Source organism: Cydia pomonella, chromosome 1, assembly GCF_033807575.1.
Source record: "Cydia pomonella isolate Wapato2018A chromosome 1, ilCydPomo1, whole genome shotgun sequence".
Classification (NCBI taxonomy): domain Eukaryota; kingdom Metazoa; phylum Arthropoda; class Insecta; order Lepidoptera; family Tortricidae; genus Cydia; species Cydia pomonella.
The window spans coordinates 25506582-25531735 of record NC_084703.1 but is presented as its reverse complement, the minus strand read 5'-3'; the positions used below and the strand labels follow the sequence as shown (position 1 = coordinate 25531735).

The 25154-nt window shown below is 37.2% G+C and overlaps 1 protein-coding gene across 2 annotated transcripts in view; it reads left to right on the top strand.

The window, feature by feature from the left end:
* The window catches only part of LOC133518764 (neuroligin-4, X-linked-like), a 96189-nt gene that overhangs the window by 28299 nt on the left and 42736 nt on the right, over window positions 1-25154 (top strand). For both annotated transcript variants that reach the window (XM_061852458.1, XM_061852450.1), the window contains 2 exons: window positions 351-919; window positions 22456-22611. In XM_061852458.1, coding sequence (XP_061708442.1) covers window positions 466-919; window positions 22456-22611 — 610 coding nt within the window. In that variant the 5' untranslated portion in view covers window positions 351-465. The remainder of the gene's footprint in view (window positions 1-350; window positions 920-22455; window positions 22612-25154) is intronic.

Genomic DNA, 25154 nt, shown 5'->3' with positions numbered 1-25154 from the left:
ACTATCACGAATAAGAATTAAGTAAAATGCTCGACGTGAAATGATAGGGGAAGTTCCCGCAGACCCGCACATAAAAATTCCTAATGAACACTTAAAATTGAAATGTGTATTTTTATCGTTATGAATGCTGCCAGCTATCAGAAATAGAATGCAACTTTAATTTGCAAAAAAAACATCACTTAATACCTATAGTTCAAACATATGGCTTTACTTGTGTATGTGTAACAGCGGTTGTAAAACCATACATTTATAAAGCTGAATTTTAGGGTCAGACATCTTTTGTGAGTATTTAATTTATAAAATATTTTCAGGTGTTTTTTGTGACATAATATTTTATTGTTTTGTTACAGATAATCCAGCGCTAGTGCGAACATCCTCGACCGAAACACTAAAATGGTCGACTCATAGCATTGGTTTTTCACGTTTGCGTCTAGTATCCAAAAAGGTGGCTTTAGGCGCAGAAAAATGTTAATGTTGATAATATTGTATTTCATTTCGTTTCCCGTTCTGACTACCAGATCGGTCAAAGGTGAAACAACCATGGATTCTAAGTCACCACAACCTATTATAAGCTCCAGAGTTGTACGCACCAAGTATGGTGACATCAGGGGGTTTATAGTTTCACCTGAGTCCAGGTTTTTAGAACCAGTAGAAGTATTTAGGGGAATTCCATACGCATCTCCACCCGTAGGGTCCTTAAGGTTTATGCCACCTGTGTCAGGAGCTCAATGGTCGGGAGTTAAAATTGCAGAAGAATTCAGCCCGGTTTGTCCTCAAGTTCTTCCTGACATAAGAAACGAGACAGCGGTATTGAAGAGAATATCAAAAGGAAGATTGGAATACTTGAAAAGGATACTTCCCTTTTTAACAAATCAGGCTGAGGATTGTTTATACTTGAATATCTACGCGCCAGCACAAGGTAACTTACTATTACATACATTTATTATTATATAACGTGTATTTAAATCGTACCTATCCCTGAATAAATTTTAACAGTTCTAGCCACTGATGGTCCATTTAATCCTTTGTAGGTTTACGAGTACATGCAAAGTGGATCTAATTATTAAAAACACCTGTATGTACATTCGGAATCTATTCCCGTCACGGTTGAATCGCCTCACTCAAAGTTGAATATATATGTACGTAACCGGTACGGTCATGTTGTCTCCTTTTTAACAGTCACTATAGTAATCCACGAGCCGGGTACGAATCTGGGGGCACGGTAGCGCCCCCGCCAAGACCAGTAATGCGATGTGCAAGGACACTACCTAGCTTTACTCGAAGCTCTTTGTCGTTTTTTTGAACCCTCATAAATTTGGTTTGGTATATACCAGATAAACAAAATTCTCGGGATATACATAAATGTCAATAGTAGACTTATTAACCATAAAAAAAATTCAATTGCATAGCTCTGATACTTTATTAATATCTAAAAAACCCTGATTTCTTCACTCTCACTCACTCACTGATGATCATCAAAACCCTTAGGGTACTTCCTGAATCAACTTCTACACATTTTAACGTCTACTAGTTCAGCTTCTTGATGGTTTGCTTATTAGTTTTTAGGGTTCCGTAGTCAACTAATAGGAACCCTTATAGGTTCGCCATGTCCGTCTGTCTGTCCGACCGCGATGTACTTGGCGCAATACCTTTTAATTTTGGTTGCGTTCGTAAAAGCGGTTTTTAGGAGAACATTTCATAAAGATATTATCTTTATTAAACTCGGCATGTCTATTTATTGTAACGTTGTTTTGTTAACAGTGGTTTGCTTTATATGAAAATTAAAAAAAATATATTCCTTTTTTAACGGAGTAGGTCAGTGAAATTTTAGTCAAAAGTTCCATATTGATACGACATTTTTGTCAGGACTTAATACATAAAAAAAGATAGAATCAGTCAAAAAAGTTGTAACTGGCACAACCGACATTGATAATCGGACAGGCATAATTAAAACAAATGAAATAAAGAGAAAATAGACATAATATTAACAGTAAACCATAAAACACCTGTAATATAGTGGGATGTGGCATACTCGTATACCTACAATGCTTGTACCTGCTTGCTTCGTGTCCATCAATAATGTCGGCCGTAACCGACATTATTAAACGGCATTTGTTCGTAAGATCCGTCTTTTCATTTTTGGTATTCTCAGAAAAAAAAACTAAATATCTGAAAATGTGGTTTTAAAGGAAATAATTTTTTTTTAAACTTTGACGATGAAAACCAATAATCACAAAATTGCAGATCCGACTGTTTTAGTTAGGACCGTCGATTAGGATCCCCATTGTCACCCTTCGGGTGCGGAATCCGTAAAGGGCACGCAAAGGGGACAGTATTTGAGCATTCTATCAGTTAATAATTCATTCATTATATTATTAAATGGTTTATTTTGCGAAATAAGCGTCAATAATTAATTAATACGAGTATAACAATTGTCTTCTACTTTTTCATCAATTAACAGAGGTTAAATATAGGTACATAGATACAACGAGGGATGGGAGGGGGGTTAGGCTCGGCAACGCGCATGTAACTCCTCTGGAGTTGCAGGCGTACATAGGCTACGGAGACTGCTTACCATCAGGCGGGCCGTATGCTTGTTTGCCACCGACATAGTATAAAAAAACAAACAGCAAAATAAAGCGTGTTCAACGGAAAAAGTACGCTAAAACTCGATGACAATAAAACGAAATAAATAAAAAACTTGTTAACTTCCACAGGCGTTTAAACTGAAACTTCCACAGGCGTTTAAACTGAAACATTTAATAAAAAGCTTGATTTATAATTTCAGCTAAAAGGGAAAAATGGTCATTTAAGGTAACTTCTAAACGAGTCATGTTATTGCCGAGGGACATCGCTTTCATTTCGCTACTGGCCGGAATAATGAGATCGCGCAGCGGACGGTATTTAAAATATGAATAACGATATTTTGTACTAAAACAGTCACAGTCATAGCTATTATTAGGCGGACACGTTACCATTGTATCTTATCTATATGAATCCTAAAAGGTACCAACTTGCTATTCAATAACAAAAAACTCGCAATTTGCAAAAAAAAAACATAGTATTTCACGATATTATAACACTCGGGGCTTTTTTCACAATGTACAAGTAAAGTATTGGATAGTTAATTAACAAATAAATAAACTGTCACATAAAACTTATTTCTTTATGTACCAGTTAAGCTTATTTGGAGATTGTGAAACGCTAACGATGACAGTTAAGTGGCAAGTAGTTTATTCAGGACTTTGCTTGGACATTTTGGAACAGGCCCCTATGCTTAGAAAGATACTTAGATAATAGGATACAAACCAACAGAAACTCAAATAAGACTATAGAAAAATGGCGTGTACGCTAGTGACTTCAAGATGTGCCAACCCTAATAAATTGCTCGGAGCAATGCTAAGCCAACAGAGCCGAGAATGCCTGAAAGTGAGTGTCGCCCTACTACCATTACTGTCCAAAAAAGGACCTTTATAATAGCACTTATTTTTTGGCACATCAAAATCGGCGTAGAGCTTAGATGGACTACTTACATACTCATGCCTTTCGAAAAACATGTGTTGCGCCTTCGTTTTCTCTTTTACTAAATAAGCTGACTGTGGACAAAGCATTTCTGTAGGAAGTGAAACTAGAGCATGCTAAGCCTACGCATTGTGTACCCATAAAAAGTAGAGGCATAGCACGGAATTCCCGAAAACCAACTCTCTCTTGAATATTGCTGTCGCAAAATCTCACGAACACGTTTTTCTATGGCCGACCTGGTATTGTTGGTTTCAGCTTTGTTATAAGCGTAAGAGCACGAACACTTTAATTTTGCCGTTGTTTGTGCAGAGCTAGGTAAATAATATCAAGATGAAGACTAGATAATTTTTAGCAAGGGTGTAATGTTTAATATAATCATTAAAAAAAACTATCATGCATTTGTTATAATGCCATTTGATATATTATAATTTGTAATAATGTAATTTTTATTACACATTTCTTTTGTTATATTGTGATTTCATCTAAACTGTCATTGAAATAATGCCTATTGTAGTATAATTTTTAAGTACTATATATACACGTATTATAATGACTTTTGTTATATTATATTTTTGTATAACGTAATACTTCACAGAATTTTATCAAGTATAAATACATACCTATATATTATAACATTTTTTGTCATATTAAATTTCATGATAATGTTAACTTGTACATATTTTTTATAACAAGTAGTACACAGGTCATATAATTAAGTACAGTACCCCTAGTATAAATTTATTCGATTGCGTAACGTGACGTTCGCGTTTGCGTTAAGTCCCATTTTGTATGGGATTTTGAGTTTCCAAAACGTCCCGCTTGGCGCGCTGTTTCTAAATCCCATACAAAATGAAACTTAACGCAAACGCGTACGTCACGTTTCGCTATCGAATAAATTCACACTAGGGGTACTGATTATCATCCCACCTAACTTAACCTAACCTATTTTTTTTAAGGTTTTTGATTCTGCGGGGTCCTTTACCTAAACCACTTTTTTGTTAGGTTTTATTCTACGGGGGGGGGGGGGGGGGGGGGTCGAAGTTCTAACCTAAAACCTTACCCTCATTTTGCTACTTATAGTTGGGTCAACATTCTTTTCGTTGTCTTGTTTCGGACCACTCTGTCACGCTTGTATCTATGTCTTCTATCAAATAAATAAAAAATCGAGTGCAAAATTGATTGAATGAGTGAAATTAAAACAAATATTCATCTCATACAAAAAGCTCCACTCTGTCACATTTTTTGGGAAAAAAATATTGGAGGTTGTATATGTGTATCCTGGCACAATAGTAAACTTATTACGACACATATATGACACCCGTTTGAATTTGTTATGTTTTTGTACAGCTGTCTGATGTCAATCACTTGCAATATAATATTCACCACGAGAACTAGTGTTTTAACTATCAGCTCCACTATTCTGCTTAAGAGCCTAAACTAGGTTTCTTCCAATAGGTCATGTGCCTCACGTACTGATAGTGCTAGTTTAGTAAAAGTGTGGTAGAAATATACGAGTAGTTGTGAAACTTGCGTAAATTATGTCTGAAGATAACGGCATAAGTGGTATCAAAAAGCTGAAGGGATCGTCGGACTACCCTAATTGGAAATTCCTGGTACGTAATTACCTTGAGAATAAAAACTGGTGGGAGGTAATTTCGAAAGACGTAGTAAATGCTGATGCAGACAGGAAAGCACGAACAACTATTTGCCTGTTGTTGGAGCCAGAGTGCTTTACCCACGTCTACAATGCGAAGACTGCTAATGAAGCCTGGAAAAACTTACAGAGCGCCTACGAAGATAAAGGTTGGGGCAGACGTATCCACATACAGCGAGAGCTCTTCAACTGTAAGTTAGAGCATTTTAGTTCTATGGAAAGCTACATATCCAAAGTGATGTATCTTGCACAGCAATTGGATGATATCGACGCAAAACTCCCTGAAGATTGGTTGATATCGATTTTGCTTGGTGGTTTGACGCCTGAGTACAGCCCCCTCATAATGGCTGTAGATAATAGTGGTCAAACAATCACTTTAGAGCAAATTAAGACGAAATTGTTACAAGAAGGAGGTCGACAAAGCAAGTTGAACATTGACTACGAGCAAGCATTAGTGACACATAAAGCACGAAACGATGCCAGATCTGCACCTAAACCTAACGATCGTAAGCAGAAGTTTGTCTACAAGTGCTTCCGGTGCCACCAGCAAGGACATAAGGCGTCCGAATGCAAGGAGCGTACCAAGACCGCGAATGTCTGCCTGAATACTAAGGAGGCGATTGACAAAGATAAGTGGTATCTTGACAGCGGGTGCTCCAACCACCTTACCCACGACAAGAGTAAGTTATTGTTGTATAAACATGAAAGAGGCAACATGAAGATATCGGTAGCGAACGGTGAGAAGTTATCAGTGAAAGGACGAGGGAACGCTGAGCCCCAAGTCAGCGAGAACGAAAAATTAAAGTTAGAAAACGTTATGCATGTTCCCGATTTGTCCATGAATTTAATTTCGGTAAGCGACTTAACCAAGAAGAAATGTACCATTATATTCGACGAAAAAGGTTGCGTAATTCAAAAGAAGAACCGAATTATTGCAAGTTGTCAAGAAGTCGATGGCATTTACGAGTTGACAGAAAAGAAAAACAATATCGTAAATTTGACACTGTCAAAACGAAATGAAAACATTTCTAACATTTGGCATAAGCGTTTGGCACATTTATCCCGAAATTATATGTTAAAAATGAAAAACATCGTGACCGGTATGGAATTTAAAAGCACAGATTTGTGCGAACCGTGTATTCCCTGTATTGAAGGAAAGACGTGCAAGAGTCCCTTTAAAAACAAAGGTACGAGAGCCACGGATGTTTTGCAAATCGTTCATAGTGATTTATGCGGACCCATGGAAGAGCCGTCGTTCGGAGGTTCGAGGTATGTTTTGCTTTTTATCGACGATTATACTCGGAAGACTTATGTTTATTTTTTGAGGAATAAAAGTCAAACTTTTGATAAGTTCCGTGAATATAAGGCGGAAGTAGAGAATCAGACGGTAAATCGATTAAAATCTTAAGATCGGATGGAGGTGGAGAGTACTGTAATGCAAAATTTAATGCTTTTTTGAAGTCTGCAGGAATAAAACACCAGACGACTGTACCCTACACACCTGAACAGAATTCTGTTGTCGAGAGAGCCAATCGTACGATCATTGAAAAAGCAAGAACACTACTGTCAGAATCGAACCTGAGCAAAAAATATTGGGCGGAGGCTGTTAATACTGTTGTATATTTGAAGAACAGGAGCCCCACAAAAGCTTTGAATAATGCGGTGCCTAAAAAGGTTTGGACTGGAAAGGACGTGGATGTCAGTCATCTGAGAATATTTGGTTGTTTGGCTTATCGACTTATACCAAAACAAAAGAGACGTAAATTGGATATGAAGGCGGAACCAATGATTTTTATTGGATATCCAGATAATCAGAAAGGTTATCGTCTGATGAATCCAAAGACAGGTGAAGTGACAACTGCGAGAGAAGTCAAATTTTTGGAAAATGTGTTTCTTCAAAAAGAAAACTTCGAGAAGTCGTCAGAAGTCATCATTAACCTGAGTACGGACTCTGATGGTCAGTCCTGTTTACCAAATGGATCCACGAGTTTTCCAGACGTATCTGAAGCGCCTGAGAATGAGTTTCGTAACGCTGTTGACGAGAACATAGAAGTACCTGAACCTGAAGTACCTGAGCATGAGCACGTACCTGATGAGGTGGTCACTAATGGCGAAGTGATAATACCTGGCCTATCAGAAAGGAGGTATCCTCAGAGAGAACGCAGACAAGTTGATCGGTACGGTTGCAATGTTATGTATGCCAAAGAGAGCAATCTTGATGGAGATCCTGTAACCATAGAGGATGCACTGGCGAGACCGGACAGTGAGTTATGGCAGAAAGCTATAGATGATGAGCTTACGTCACTGAAGGAGAACCAGACCTGGACGTTAGTGGATCTACCAGCTGATAAGAAGCCAATCCAATGCAAATGGGTGTTCAAAATCAAGAAAAATAGCGACGGCGAGGTAACGAAGTACAAGGCTAGACTCGTAGCGAAAGGGTTCACACAAGTATGTGGTGTAGATTATACGGAGACCTACTCTCCAGTAGTAAGAAGCTCTACTCTACGATTATTGTTCTCGCTAGCTGCTGAATACGATTGGTTTATTGACCAATGGGATGTCACGACTGCGTTTTTATACGGGAAGATCAAAGAGGATATTTACATGCTTCAGCCGAAAGGAGCAGTCACCAAAGGTCAAGAAACCAAGGTATGTAAGTTGCAGCGATCTCTGTATGGTTTGAAACAAGCCTCAAATGCTTGGTTCAAAGAGTTAGTGAAATGTTAAATTTAGGCTTTGTACAATCAAAAATAGAACCGTGTTTGTATCAAAAGCAGCTTAAAGGTAATAAGAAGTTAATTGTCGTAATTTATGTTGATGATCTTTTTATATTCGGCAATTGTGAACAGGAAAAGCAAAAATTAAAATCACGTTTGCTTGACAAGTTTAAAGTGAAAGATTTAGGCGCGGCTAGGCATGTTTTAGGAATGAGATTGAGACGAGAGAAGGGCCTCATTCATCTTGATCAGGAACAGTTTATTTTGGACTGCTTGATTGACTTTAACATGACAGAAGCTAAGCCGGTAACAACTCCAATGGAAGTAGGGATGAAATTAGAGAGATCGACTGATTCTCACTGTCACCTACCATATCAAAATTTGATAGGTTGTCTAAATTATTTAGCCTGTAATACGCGACCAGACATTGCACACGCGGTAAGTGTAGATTCTCAATTTAATTCATGCTATGATGAAATACACTTTAAGTGCGCAAAACGGGTCTTAAGGTATTTAAAAGGTACGTCTAACCTATGTCTCACTTTTAGAAAAACTGGTGATTTAGACTTACGTGGCTATGTAGACTCAGATTGGGGTGGCGCGCTCGATCGCAAATCTTTCACGGGGCTAATTTTCAAGTTAGGCTATAATATTGTTTCTTGGGAAAGCAAAAAACAGGCGACAGTATCTTTGAGCTCTACAGAGGCAGAATATGTAGGGCTCAGCCAAGCTTCAAAGGAAGCATTGTATTTGCGTAGTTTACTGAACAGTTTGACTACTGTAGAGAGTAAACCTGTAGTCATTTTTAATGACAATCAGTCGGCACATAAAATTGCAGCCAACAAAATGATGCATAATAGGACAAAACACATTGACATTAAGTATCATTTTATCCGTGAGTGTGTACTGGCTAATAAGGTCGAAATAAGGTATATGTCAACAGATAAAATGATAGCGGACATCTTAACTAAGAGTGTTTCTGGCCCGAAGTTAAAAGGTTTTTTGAAGGATTTATCTCTGTCAAATTATCCTATTAAGAGGGCGGATTAGAGTAGTTAAGTGTTTGATATGTCTTATATGTTTTTTAAATGTTTTGTGTAGGTAATAGAATAATTTTCTAGTTTTCATTTTTTATGCGATTTAATTTGTTGGCGGTTTTCTATGTTTGTGTACAGTCAGGCACAAGTTTGGAATTTAAATTTTATTTTATGTACCGAGTACAGACAACTACAAAAGTGACTGTATATGTCCGTAATAGTTTAAGAGGGCGTATTGGAGGTTGTATATGTGTATCCTGGCACAATAGTAAACTTATTACGACACATATATGACACCCGTTTGGATTTGTTATGTTTTTGTACAGCTGTCTGATGTCAATCACTTGCAATATAATATTCACCACGAGAACTAGTGTTTTAACTATCAGCTCCACTATTCTGCTTAAGAGCCTTAACTCGGGTTCTTCTAATAAAAAAAACAATAAAACAAAAAGACCCAGTTGTTCGTTTGTGCGGAGTCGCAGTTTCAACCTAACCTAACCCATTTATGTCATGCAAGTAATTATGCCACACGAATAATTATATGATGTCACTTGTTAGAACAAATAATATGCTTTAGGGTATGTAATAATTATGGCGATGTTTATTAGACGAAGTGTAAATATATCTTATGACCATTATACCAATATTAACATTATGTATGATGTTAATTAGGTATTACAGTAGTATGCCATATATTACGTTATTCAAAATAACGATAAGTATATCAAACTATAATATATGAAAAGTAATTATAAAAAATTGAGTGCACCCGTTTAGCAAATATTATCAGTGGACCATAGGTAAAGTGAATCATATTTTTCTCATACTAGTATTATTTAGATTATCTTGTTACTGATGAAATAAAGATGTTTGCCAGACTGGTAATTACCTATATCTTCAATAGAGTTAAGTATGTTAGAAAAATAAAACAGACTTTTGTATCATTTGGAAATCAAATTTTTTTTTTTGAATCACCATTTAAAGTAGTGCGGTTCGTTAGCTCGATTTAAGTAGTATGGAGGTATGGTACCATCCGGCTAAAAGTAGAAACAAGCCGATCTTTTCCCTTTTCCCCCACTTTGATATCCCTATTTTTATGTTTTATAATTTTTCACGAAAACTGTGAAAGCTACAATAAATATGTCTTGGATATATGATCTTCCTGGTTTCAAGTTTTATGTCCTTAGCTCTGAAGAAGAAACTCAGAAGTAGAAACGGTATCCGGTTTGCAATCTCGTTTGGGTGAATTACAGTAGTCGGCCGTGGTAGTGCCGTCTTCTCCGTGAGTTTGTGCAGAACACTCCACGCTTCTTGGTTTGTTCGCTTGAAGTCCATAGATTCGACTCCATCTTTCCATTCCTTGACTCGATTGTAGATTGGCGTTAAGGGAAAGTTTTTAGAGAACGAACTTTAGAGCTGTCATCCGTTTCTCGTTAGGATCTATTACAATACAAGCTTTCACTTTCGCTACTCCAGTTGGAGATGTACTCTTTCCTGAAACCTTTGCAGATGTAACGCTTGGCATCGCTTAGCCAAATCTGTTTGGCGAAACCGCTCCAGCCCGCTCGCTTGAAATTCAAACAGGGAAGGGGCAAAGTTTGTAAGGGGAATCTTTATGCGCACATCTAAGATTACTGGTCTGTGTTGGTTATTAAGAAAGTTTTTTTAGAACCATTGGGTTTGCGGAATGGGTTTCTGTGTCATCCTTCTAACAAAATTGTAGTCCTTTCTCCAGCAAGCCGATTGGAAGGTGCATCTATTTTAGCGTTAAACACGAGAATCAAATTGTGCATTTCAGCCGACTGTTATGTACCAGCAATTAGCCCTTTGGTGTCGTGTGCAGCGTAACGCCTTTGAGTGTGATGGCAGTTGAAGTCTTCGGTGAAGAAGCGTGGGTGCTCAAAAACAGGAGGACCATCGTTCGCACAACTAGCCAGCGGAGGCTTGAATATTGGGAGCGTGCACGACTGTCACGCAACCTAGTGTCCGCAATTCTAGGGGAAAACGTCAATTCACTACATCTTATATGTCAATTAACTACTCCAAAACTAAAAACTATGAACGGATTTTCATACGACTTTCATCTATCAATAGAGTGATTCTTGAGGAAGGCTTAAGTATATAACTTGTTAAGGTTTTGTGTAAATTGTTTGAAATATAACGATGTTGTCGGAAAAAATCACGCTGGCTAGGAGCTTTAATCGAAAACGCTGCCTAATCCGTTAGAGCTATAACAACACAATGTATGGTGGGGTTGTTTCTCATTCATAGGTCTACAAAAAAGTCCGCGATGTGAAATGTCTATCTTTTAAGGATAACTTACTATATCCATTCTTAACTTCTAGAAAAAGATCACGTAATATGTGGCATTTGCAAAGCTATTTACATGGATATATTATTAACAATTATCAAAATAAATACGTTAGTTATATTAAGCATTTCATACAGATTACAATGGTCCCTTACACCATACAATTTAAATGAATATTTCAGGAGTAATCGTAAATCAAAGTTTCATTTCGAGCCATATAATTGTACAAAATCTTAAAGACGCTATCCGCAGTTAGTTCAAATGTTTACCACCTTATGCGCTGGGATCGCTTTACTTACCCCCACCACGCACTTCGCACGGTCCCAATATTGGCAATCTTAATTTCGGCTACCTGAGCGACGATTATGAAATCAAGCTAATATCCTTTATCAGACCGAATGTAGGTGGTAAGTATATAAAACTTAATTAACTTGGAAATCATACTAACTAGGGACGATTAAATTTGTGGCTGGGCTGGATATATGTAAGATAGTTCATGGGAACGGAGAAAGAACTTGGAGCGCCCAGACAAGAGTAACCAGTGGTTTAGTATGGAAACCGATTTATTAGCGCACAGCTTACTTAAATTTATAAATATATACATACGTAGACCCTCACTAACCCACACCTTTTCCTATTGATCGGTACAGTTTACAGCAAATAAAACGGATTAATTTGAATTTGCATATACGAAAGCGTCACGCTGATTTCATGCTGCCGCCGGCAGTTGTTTGGCAAACGCCGCCGCCGACTATTTTACAAGCTTTTATTTACTTTCACCTGACCGTTGTCTGTTTGTAATCAAATCTTGCAAGTTAAATTTGACCCCTTCCCGGTTTCCGATGAAGATGAAAATTTGCATACATATGTAAGTCGGGTGACAATGCAATATTATGGTACCATCGAGATGATATGATGATGGAGACAGGAGGTGGCCATAGGAACTCTGTGATAAAACAACGTAACCTAATTGTGTTTGGGGTTTTTAGAATTGTCTCGATGAGTATTAGTTACTTGTGGAAAGAAAAGTACAGTCAACGATAAAAGCTTGTACCAAAAATGAAATTTTTGCCAAAAACTTGTTTTTATCGGCCCACAAGTCTGGTCTGGTTCTGTATTACGGTACCTGCGCCAAAGGAGACCCATCGTTACTATTTTTTTATGTTTAATATCAACTTACAGTTTTGTCTATAATATGAGCGAACATCGATGCATTTTTTTTTTTATTCAGAAACCAAACAGTCATGTAAACACATTAAAAAATACAAATGTACTGCAACAAAAGAACAAGGCAACAAAAAGACCTGGAGGTTCATACTTATAAATTATGTTAACTGAAATAATTACTTATAGGTACAAGTATTTCTTATGTATAAATCAAATGTATCAGACGACCGGTTTGGCCTAGTGGGTAGTGACCCTGCCTACGAAGCTGATGGTCCCGGGTTCAAATCCTGGTAAGGGCATTTATTCGTGTGATGAGCATGGATATTTGTTCCTGAGTCATGGGTCTTTTCTATGTATTTAAGTATTTATCAATATTTATATATTATATATGTCGTTGTCTAAGTACCCTCAACACAAGCCTTATTGAGCTTACTGTGGGACTTAGTCAATTTGTGTAATAATGTCGTATAATATATTTATTTATTTATTTATATTTATCAGATGGAAAATGAACTGCATACAAGATAAATATATAAGTACCTGGGTACTAAAACAACTTATGTTTAACTATATTTTTTAGACTAGCCAATGACACATTTACACATATAAAATTTTGCTTTGGTGCAGGTACGTTACTCAATTATAAGTCAATATCTAACGGTATTTACCCAGCACAACTAAATATATAAGCACGTATAAGATTAATGAATTAAAACTAAAACAATGACTATCAAAGCCAAATCCGCTCTAGCTTCTCCCTTAACGCACTTAGCGCCATAAGCGTCGGAACAAAAAACTTGATTTATCCGTTTCTTCCCGATCCATCATGTTTCAGATAAGGCGAGGGATATATCCCGCCCGAGGATTGGAAATTTACGCTGAATCCGAACGAGTGCTATACTTTTATTTTTCTGAATTGGAAAAGGCTTATGATGCATACAGATGATAATTTCTGTCAAGAAAAAGATTGCTCAGCACTAAAGAGCAGCCAGTAGGAATCAGTAACAGTAACAAAACAGTTTTATTATATTATATAGCCGTAGTCATCTTGCTTAGAAATAAAATTACAGCAACTTGAAATTTAGTTTTTTTTTCGGTACAGGCCTTATGATAAAGATTAATAAAAGCAGTTTTAATTTGATAATTAATATGTCGAAAGCAATTGCTATATATTTCATTAAACACGTAGAAAAAATGTTTTAGCATTGGTAACACGGCCATTATAGGAGTGTATACCATAGGATTCATATAACTCGTTTCGGACACTATATCTTAAAATAACTATTATAGCCATCATCATACCATCTTCAGATCATCACGCCATAGAATTTAAAATCAATCTCGATTAGGAACGTCTAAAAAAGAAGATTTCAACTACAACTTTCATATATAATACTGACGGTACCAACTGGGAAAACTTTGACATAAAACTAAAAGAAGACATTGAACATATGTCATTAGATACCGTCAACATCGACTCAATGTGCGCAGATCAAATCGACACGTACATAACTAAGATAACACAAACAATAAATAAGACTTGTGATGCCAGTTTCCGACGTAAAACACCCTACCAGAAAATCCCCTGGTGGACTGAATAGCTAACTGAAATAAAAAAGAAAGTAATCTATTTACACCAACGACTTCAAGATTTGATGCGCAGTAGGAAAGAGCTCACTAACATAATTTTAGAAATAAATAATATATACAGCAGAATAATCCGAACTACATCTAGAGATCACTTTAGAAATTTCTGCAATAAGCAAGATAGAGAAAACGTATGGTCTGTCACAAACCGATTGTTAAAAAGTACACCTCAGCCACAGCCACCGGCAACCTTGATTAAATAGACTATAACAATTACACAAAGTCCACGGATGACACAGCTGAATAACTTATGTTCAAATTCTTCCCTGAAGATAATCCAACCGATGACTCTCCCTACCATCAGCAGATAAGAGACGATAATGCCAACACACAAAATATCGTGAACTCTAATTCGCAAAATAATCAACCAGCATTCACGATCGAAGAAATCAAAGAAGCCATATATGATATGAATTCTAAGAAGGCCCCAGACGTAGACAATCTAACCTCAGTTATATGCAGACATTTCATCGATACGTACTCGGCACTTATTACTAAATTATATAATAGATGTTTAATACTAGGATACTTTCCAAATTCATGGAAATCCGCGTACATAAAAACTATACCGAAACCAAACAAGCCAGGTTCCGGCGAGCTCGCCTCATACAGACCTATAGGATTAATAAATATCTTATGGAAAGTTCTTGAAAAGCTCATTGCGAGGAGATTAACGTACTACATGCATACACCACGTGCCTGCCACTCCAATCAATTTAGTTTTAAAGAACAGCAAACAACAACAGATGCACTAATTAACGCTATTGATACCATGAAAGAACTAAAACTTAACAAAAAATTAATTAGTGTAATATCCCTAGATATACAAGGAGTTTTCGACCACGCGTGTGACGCGTGGTAAGATACACTGTCCGAATAATATATTAAACCTTATACGCAGCTAATTCACTGAACGAACTGTCACCCTAAATTATTCCGATGCCACTGTAACAAAAACGCAAACCAGAGGATGCGTCCAAGGATCTGTCCTTGGACCTATCTTCTGGAATACTATAACCGACACCTTGCTGGAACAAATATCACGCACCAACACCCACATACAAGCGTATGCGGACGACATACTATTAATTTGTCACGGTAATGATTTAACTGAACTGTAGTTAAACACTAATAGCATCCTAGGGATGGTGCACACATGGGGGGAGAACAATAAGTTAAAATTCGGACCTACAAAAACACAAAAATGTTAACACAATTTATCGACAAGCCATTGAACCCACAATAACACACGCGGCTGAAGTATGGCATCATGCTTAAGGTTAACAAGGCACTTCTAAGCTTGCAGCGTGGCTTTGCTATCAAAATTATACATGGTTTTCGAACTCTCCCAACTGTACAATCGATCGCACTAGCTGGACTCACACCTCTTCCGCTTAAAGTGCAAGAAATTGCTTCTATCGAAACTGTTAAACGAACTAGGCTAACAGAATACCTACCAGACGACATTAAATATGACAAAAGAGTACCAGTGACTGAATTATTACACCTCGCAGACATAATTACTATAAATATAATCGACATACATACCGAAAATGACCTAGGACCCTATTATATGCCAGACATGCACATAATCTACACTGATGGAAGTAAGCAAGACGGAGGAGTAGGAGCGGCATTTGTTATATACTCGTACCATCCTGATAAAAACGATTGATTAAAAAATTTAAGCTACATAAGACCTGTACCGTTTCCCAGGCTGAATGCGTGGCTACAGAAGGAGCATGTCAAGAATGTATCATACTGGGCCTGAAAAAAGCCACAATTTTCTCAGACTCAAAATCTGCGCTGCAAGAAATTGCAAAACACAGCAGCACAAACACAACGATAAATAGCATCCATAAATTAATTCGTCAAATCCGACAAGCAGGAGAAATCCATTTTTGCTGGATTAAAGCCAATGCCTTCACGGAAATGAGGCAGCAGACAGAGCCGCCAAACACGCAGCCTCATTACACAAAAGACCACATTTCTGCAGATTTCCCCTATCCTTTCATAAAAAGAACCTACATAAAACAATAATAGAAAAATATGAACAAATATACATAAACAGTACAACAGGATTTCACACAAGGCAACATTTACCTACACTTACACACGTAACAACACTTCGCAAGCATATGTCGCTCACCTTCCAACTCACTCAAATACTTACCGGCCACGGATATCACAAAGCCTATCTAGCACGCTTCCACATCACCAACACTGATACCTGCCCATGCGATGACACGACACCACAAACTCCGAGTATCTACCATCTACTCAAACACTGTCCTAAATATTCATACTTCCGCTGTGACCACGAGTTTCCCTGTGAACTACATCAAATTGACCCGTATGATGTATCTAAAATAATAGAAAAAGAAGTAACAAAAACATCGTTCGAAAAATGTATTAATAAAATAATAAACACACTAAAAAAACTTACAACTTAGAACTTAAGTACTTATACAAATATTCAACAAATATTTTATATACTAATACTACACGATAACCGTAATAAATATTCATTAAAATGCTAAATATAAACAAAGTAATAAGAGTTGTAGGCCGCCCGTACTGTAAGCGAAGACCTATAACTTTAAAAATAGACTAATAAAAAAAAAGCCATCCCCGCTTGTGGTACCCCTTTATTACCAGTTCGCTGGGTGACTCACATAAAAATAATATATAGATATTACTTTGCGAAGTCGATAGTCCATCTGTTAGTATGTACTTGCGAAGGAGCATATTAGTTTTCTAATTGCCACCTTAATAGTACTTGGGGGAAATGTAACTAGTTTAGTTATTATATAGTTTTCGATGTTTTATTTTTATCATAGGATTTTCTTTTGCTTCATATAAAAGCGGGTGTAGATATTATATGGGAAATAAACAGGTTGTTGGTACTTAAAGTATTTTTTTTAGAAATATCAAAGTCTAGTTACTAGGTCAAGTGGGGTCACATTTATCAGAAATTAAGGGCCTGTTTCACAACGTCCAAGTAAAGTCCTGAATAAGCTACTTTCTACTTATCTGACCAATAAATTGGCGTTTCACAATCTTCAAATAATCTTAACTAAAATGCTAAGTTTTTGTAGGAAGTTTTATCTGGCAGTTAATTTATTCGTTAATTAAATAGGTATCCAATACTTAACTTGGACATTGTGAAGCAGGCCCTTAGTTGTACATTAAACCATTTTTTTTTCGGAATGGAAAAAACACGTTTCTGAATTCGGTTTACAATTTAACCACCTTTGCGTGTGTTTATTATACTTCAAATGTCTATGAGATAACACTATATTGAATTATATTATGCACCTTCTTTCAACTAAAACATTTTTTTTTAATCAGTTCATAAGATGACAAATTGTCCACGAATTAGGTTGTTTATAACATGAATATAATGGTAAAACACAAAAACACCCGAATAATAAAATCACACCTTTTTATATTTATTAACAAAACACGTTTCTGGATTCGGTTTACAATTTAACCACCTTTGCGTGTGTTTATTATACTTCAAATTTCTATAAAGTAACACTATATTATGCACCTCCTTTCAACGAAAACAAAAAAAAAACTAAATCAGTTCACAAGATGACGAATTGTCCACGAATTAGGTTGTTTATAACATGAATACTCGTTGAGAGGTCCTTAAATAAACACTTAAACGAATAATTTTGTGTAATTTATTAATATATATTTTCTGTATAAAAAAGTACTAATTCATAAAACTTAGCAATGTTATATGTAAGGTATAGTAAATGCATGAAATGAAATTTTTAATTTAATTAAGATATGATACTGTTGTGTTTGTTTATTAAGGAATAAAGAGGTTATATTATTAGTATAACATGAATATAACAGTAAAATACAAAAAAAAATAACATATAAACATATTATTTTAAACTTCATATATTTCGTGCCTCACATGACGATGATGACGATATCGAGCACATTGGAAATTAATCTACGAAATTCGAAAAAATATTGTCGCTGAGCGACGAGAAAGTCGGGATAAGAAAAAGGTTACAAAATAAAACTACAACATTGAATGATAATTATTTTATTCTTAGATTAACATAAGTATCCTCGACATAACGCCTGTGAACAAACAAATTACAAAATTTCCAGACGCGTATCGAAGTTTGAATAATTGTCGCCGTGGCGCATTAGTTTACATATTTTATTTTTCTTTCTTTCTTTTCTTTTTTAGAGTCGCCTGTTAACTCTTGCGGCACGTACGAATAGCTCAAGAACTCCAGCTCCGTGTCCAACGAAATCCCGGAACGCGGAAGTTTGAAGCCCGAGATTGCAATTATAGCCAAGCCATGAATATATTTCGGCTCGGCTTAGAGAACTTCAATGCATCTTTCTTGAACTCCACAAGTTGAATGCATTGTTTGAGTATTCAGCACCCTAATATTCCACACACCCGGACACAAGACGCCTTTATCGTTCGGCTTCTTCAATGTCAAAATCTTCTCCGGCAGATTCTTCTACCCTCACAACCCCGATACACACAACAAACACCGATAACGAACTCTGCGAATCAAGAAGTCATAAATATCATGTGAAAAATGTCGTTCTGACTTTTTGAAAGTTTTCAAAAAGGTTAGGCTACAGGGCAAATTCTTAACCCGATCGTCTATATCATTCTTCGTTTCCAAAATACAATTATAGCACAATCGGATTAGGACCAACCTTGAAATCTCTGGAACAGTCATGAAATTTGGTATGTATTTAAATTAAAGTCCCGTTTTCATGCCCACACCATTTGACATATTTTCACGTACAAATGTTAAAAGTGGAATCCATATTCCTCCGAGTTTCCTATTAAGAGAATGTCCCCTGAAAGTGTATAAGCGTTAAACTTAGATTCAGCAAGTATTTTCTATAACAAGATGTATTTTTTCCGCAAAGATATCCAAAACTTTTATGTGTAGAATTTAATAAGCTTTAATGTTGCCATACAATATATTTTCCTAAAGATTGTAGATTTAGAGCAAAACGCGAATTTCTCCTGGATGGTATACATTTTCCAAGATGGCTGCGATTCCTCGAGGTCCCCAAATGTCAAATGGTGTGGGCATGAAAAAGGGGCCTTTATATACATACCAAATTTCATGACTGTTCTAGAGATTTCGAGGTTGGTCTTGATCCGATTGTGCTAAAATATCAAGAGCCAAAATCAATAATTCAGAAATAATTGATTATTTTTTCACTATTTCGGCCATAACTTTTTCGTTTTTTACTTTCTTAATTCTTTTTGTACGTTACAGCTCTCGTGAATACGCATTTTTGAGCATTTTTTGAATATTATATCTTCACAACTCTTCGTGATAAAAGGGGATCGCGCTTATTCGTGATTGTTTCTTCCATTCCTCTCTGTCGTTAGCGATTTTAGGCCATTCTGTTTCTCCAATTTTCCAGTATGTCTTCTACCTTTGTGATAGATCTAATGTCCTCCCCTCCTTTGCGGTCTATTAGCCTGACTCCAAGCCTACTTCGTTCGATTCCGCTCTGGTAAGTTCTAAGTTTTTGAGTCAGACCCATGTAATCTTACCCTGCCTCACGTACGGATGTCAGACTTGGGCGCTGACTTGGAAACATCTCCTAAAACTTAAAACTATACGTAGCATACTTCTAATAAAAAAATTTCGTCGTTTTTATTGTTAGATGAGATAACTCTCAAACTCGGTAGATATGTTTTTTTTTGTTGTTAAATTACGATCGTAATATTTACACAGTCATTTAGTATACAATTTCGAATAACCCATTCAGTCATTTCCAATTTAGAGCAGTTCAAAGTTGAGTCTGGGTTGTGAAATTTTTGAACATTTTGTAATAATTTGTTAGGCCAGTGGTGAAAATATAGTGGTGTAGTATGTTATATATTTATGATCAACTGACAAAGCCTTTCATTTGGTATCCCACATGGTATGTTTAATTTAAAAGATAAAAAGTTTGTACTGCCGACTTCATGACGTCACAGCGACTACCATTTTCGTGTTTGACATCTCATACATTTGTATTTAGGACATTATACTGAACGCATTAATACCATATTTACTCATATCCGAGATGACATGAACGAAAACTAACCTAAAACTTGTTCCGCCGCCCTAATATATGTATACGGCATAAATGTTTTGCACGTTATAACCATGTCGTACACGTTATTATGTATGATGTGTTTAAGTTTTGTCTACATTAAACAACGAACGTAACGAGATTATGTCGTAAATTTATGTGACATTACAAAAATATCATTGATCGTCAGTTCCTTGTTCTGTTTTTCGACTTAAATCCGTTTATACAAGTGAACAGTTGTCGCTAAATAAGGGCTACTATTATAAGGTCCACAAAAAACATTGGTACCTTAAATTAAAAAAAAAAAACATTACTAAACAAAAAAGGACTAAAATTACAAAAAAAAAAAACAACTGTTTTAATCACGACTGCACTTCAAATTGTATTCGAACACCAAATATAGATAGGTATTATAAATGTAAAGATTACAGGAAACCTATCTGAAATGTACAGTCAAACGTGAGTTGGATTTAAGAACATAAATGCGGTAAGGCTGTTTTAGGGAGACAACCGCAATGGTTTATGTGAAACGTGGTGTAGACAGCTATTGCTAAGCCCGTAAGACGAGATCCACGGTAGGTCAAAGACCTGAAATGCCCCGAAAAGGCGTGCTTACCCATGGCTGAGGCCCAGGGTCGAGCTTTGGGAGGTTAGTGCTAAGACAAAGAACAATAGTACAAGCGTCTGAATTCGATGACCGAAGGCCGAACCCCGCGTAGATCTTAAGCCTCGGAGCGTCCGATCTGTGCATGCTTGCTAAAATTGCAAAAGTATCTTAAATGAAGACCGAAGACCAGAAGCGTCCAGGACAGGCACGCTTACACGCGAGTTTGGGGCGGAGATTAGTGTTTAAACACAGAATCATGGTCAAAGTATCTTAATTGTGAAGGCTGAAGATCGAGCACCGCGAGAGGCCGAAGGGCAGAAACGCCCAAGAAAGGCGCGCCTTTAGGTTCAAGCGTGAGTCGGACTGAATCATAAAAATGCAACTAGGCTGTATCTGGCACACAGCTGCAATTGTTGCACTCAAACTCAGTGGCCTCAAACAAAAACAATAGTAAAATATCTATAATCCCACATTTTATTTTTTTTACAACTTATTTTAATCCCACGTATTCTAGTTTTACATTAATTGTATGTATGTATGATTTATCAAATGATATCACTACTTTTCTAAAAACCTCCATGGACTGATGAGATCATTAAGTAAATACTAGGCTAGAGCTCTGTTCAGTATGGTGATGGTGGGCATCCAAAGACGAAAATAATGATCTGTTTAGGTTTTAAATGTTTTAGTGTAAGAACACTTCTCGATGTGTACTATTGAGCGGCATCGTCTTTTAGACTAAGCTCGTTAAATAAAGATAAAAAAAAAGTAAATACTGCGCATAAGAGTTATTTTAGCTCCGAAGGCGTCGTTTCTAGCGCAACATGAACGTCTCCTCTGTCAGCGGTACATTCAATTCCAAGTAATGGCTTTTTTCTTTCCTAAACATCGATTTAAAAACTATGCATGTACCTATTATAGTTGTAGATATATAAGCCACCGCGCCATAACACTTTCCGTTACATCTGGTTTTTGATCTGATCCATTCGGGGTTTTCAAAAGGGGGTTTGGTGTACCCACGTTTCACGTTCAAAAATAAACATTGTTAAAAAATTGTGTGATGTACAGAACCCTTTGAAACGCGAGTCCGACTCGCACTTGACTAGCTTTTTTTATTTTATATTAAATTCGATTTAAACTAATTTTACGGTATATTAAATTTGTGTCACAGTGACAATAGTATGAGGTCTCTAGCGAGTTTCATGTTGTTTGTCGCTGTGACAAGGTACGAAATGGGTAGGAAATTAAATTCCTTGACCGTACTCGCATTACATCATGTCATCATCATGTCATGTACATGTATGTGTACTTCGTGACTCTGAAACATGTCGCGCGAGTGACTAAAACATGTAAATTTAAACCGTAAAATTAGTAATGTTAGTATGTCTCACGACAGTTTTAATTCGATTAGATTTTTTTTGTACATAACTGAATTATTTTTAGACAAATAATACGTTTTAATTACTTAAAGGACTATTATACCAATGACTAAAATTTTGTATTTGTATGAACTTAACTATTTTTTATCTCGTTTGAGCAAGTTAATAGTATATAAGAACCGTACACATACTTAGTTATTTTAGATCTAAACTTAACTTTTGGTAACTATTAGAAGGAGAAAAAAGTTTTGTTTATCTTTATACAAAAGTGACACACCCTATTATATAGGTACTGTAACAGGAATGAAATTTCAGCCGGCGTACGAGATGCTGTAGCCAGATATCCGGTGCTGGTATTCGTGCATGGTGAGAGCTACGAATGGAGTTCGGGTAACGCCTACGACGGCTCTGTGCTGGCGTCGCACGCCGGTCTCGTCGTTGTCACCATCAACTACCGCCTAGGAATTCTAGGTAACAATGATTTGTACTAACAATACATACTATACATGAACACTATCCACAGAAAATAATGACAATTCCAAATTATTTACGTTAACATCGACTTTAATATTAAGTTGGTTTATATTCAAATTGTTTGACATGTTTTTTCTCTACTTGACGATCCTTGGGTGTGTATTTTTAACTTATGAGTATCTACATAATAACTATAATACGTAATGTTAGTATAACTACTAACGCACTGCCGAACCTTGGGCACTGCCAGTCTCAAGCCGGGGTAAAGGAGGAGGGTTCTTCGTAGGGCCAACAACCGACAACCCTACAAGGTATAAAACCCAAACGTTTTGAAGATCATCTTCTTCCTCGGGTTAACCCGGGATTTTGCCACGGCTCATGGGAGTCTGGGGTCCGCTTAGTAAATAATCCCAAGGATTGGCGTAGGTATACTAGTTGTTACGAAAGCAACTGCCATCTGACTTTCCCATCCAGAGGGCAAACTAGGCCTTATTGGGATTAGTCCAGATTCCTCACTATGTTTTCCTTCACCGAAAAGCGACTGGTAAATATGAAGTCATTGATGTATATGGAACTAGAGTCATCGATTTAACATATTTAAATCGATGCCTAGAGTCGGCATCTGTACCTAGAGGTAACAAAATGTTTCCGCACCTCAAGGAAGTGCCGGCTCTTCATTGCGTTTAGTACGTCTCCAACTACTTGCAAGATGCCTGCGTGGCATGTTACAAAAACGAAAAAAAAAAGATACAATTAAATATCTTATTTCATGCACATTAGTTCTGTTAAAATATCAATAGAACTCACTGAAAGAAATATATGCCATCCTTTTTTCTTGTTGTTTCGTTACTATAAGCGCATTTCTTCATAAAACATTTCGTCTATATTTCGTCATGGTCATGTTCGACAGTTGTCGTTGTCGATGGTCGAAACGAGACTTGGAGCTAAACTCATGCCCAAGCCGTTCGGACGTGACTTTTGTGGGGCCATTTTTTTCGGCTCATTGTGAATCCAGTTAATTACAGTTATACTTGCATCAATGTGAATAGCATTAGACATCAAGGATAAATATACGCAAAACCATTCATCCATCAGTGGCCATGCTTTACCTGAGAATTATTCTTTTGATATTTTACATGTTTCCGAGAAAGGATTGCGTTTGAGTGTTCTGAAACAGTTGGAAATAATTAGGTACAAAAATAGGGGGATGATTCTCAACGAACAGTTGAATGTTGCGTCATCACCGTTATTACGAATATTTCCATCTCACTCACACTTGCACAGTAGGGGGACTGGTCAAGGTATAAATATGGCCGACCATTCTAGACAGCTCATTCAGGTGTCGGGTGTCAGACCGTCAACATCTCCAGCATCTCCTGAGGATGCCTCGTAGAGAGGCGAAACACGTGTCGAGTTTTGTACTTTTGTTGGTGGGTTGTTATATTTATTTGCGTATTTATTTTTGCAGTGGGAGGGTGGGAACATTAATTGCATGTAAAAATACGCAAGTAAGTATAACGGGTTAGCACTGATTGTAAACACGTTATTTTCTCGCGGATTAGCAAAGTAATATTTCTTGCTTTAATTAGCATGGATTTCCGCAAAGTAACGCCTGATTCTATTAATTACATTGAAAGTTTGTTCCGAAAAATTCTAAAAACTGACCCCGTTATCAACTTGGAAGTCCCTTTCCTGCCGGAGGCTATCGACAGCTGGAAAATAGCCTGCCCTAATTCGGACTTGCCCACTACTCGCCATTCACAGCACTAATGGAATGAGCCGCTCTTTCTGCTGGTGCAGGATAATCTGTACCAAACATCTACCACCACCAAAGAGCGCGCTCGTCTCCATGCTGCAACGAGATGAGAATCCGGTTCATCGTTGCAGGCCTTGCTATCTAAGAACCTAGGCACACATCTGTCTACCAAATATTTTAGGATTTCTTTGTGTTTGCGCTTGGGGGTGCCTTGTGTGGCTTCTCATCGATGCCAGTGAGGTACGAACGTAACGCGTTTTGGTATCCACGGCCTATCCTGTTCCAGGAACGTTGGGCGTTCTTCACGTCACGCGAGCCTGAACGATATTCTCCGCCGAGCTTTCGTCACGGCTGGGGTGCCGGCGGTCTTGGAACCGTCTGGTTTAGCCCGAGATGATGGGAAAAGGCCGGACGGCATAACCCTTGTTCCCTGGAAGATTGCGCCGTCCCATCTTCCATGAACGTCAAACTCAAGCGGCGCAAATATGCAGCCACTGACTCTGGCTGTTGGGGTGGAAACCATTGGGCCGTGGGGACCTGGCGCTCACAGCATATTCAAAGAGCTGGCGAAGCGCCTCGTGGAGGCGAAGGGTGACAGGAGGGCAGGCTCTTACCTCGCGCAACGCATTGGCATTGCCGCTGGACAGCAATGCCACCAGCCTTCTAGGCACCTTGCCACGAGGCACCGAGCTGGAGCCAGTTTTTTTATTTAAAACTATAGTTGTAGTTTTAGTTATTAATCTTTTCCCTTTTTTAGTTTTATGTAGTTTTGTTTAAGGTATAT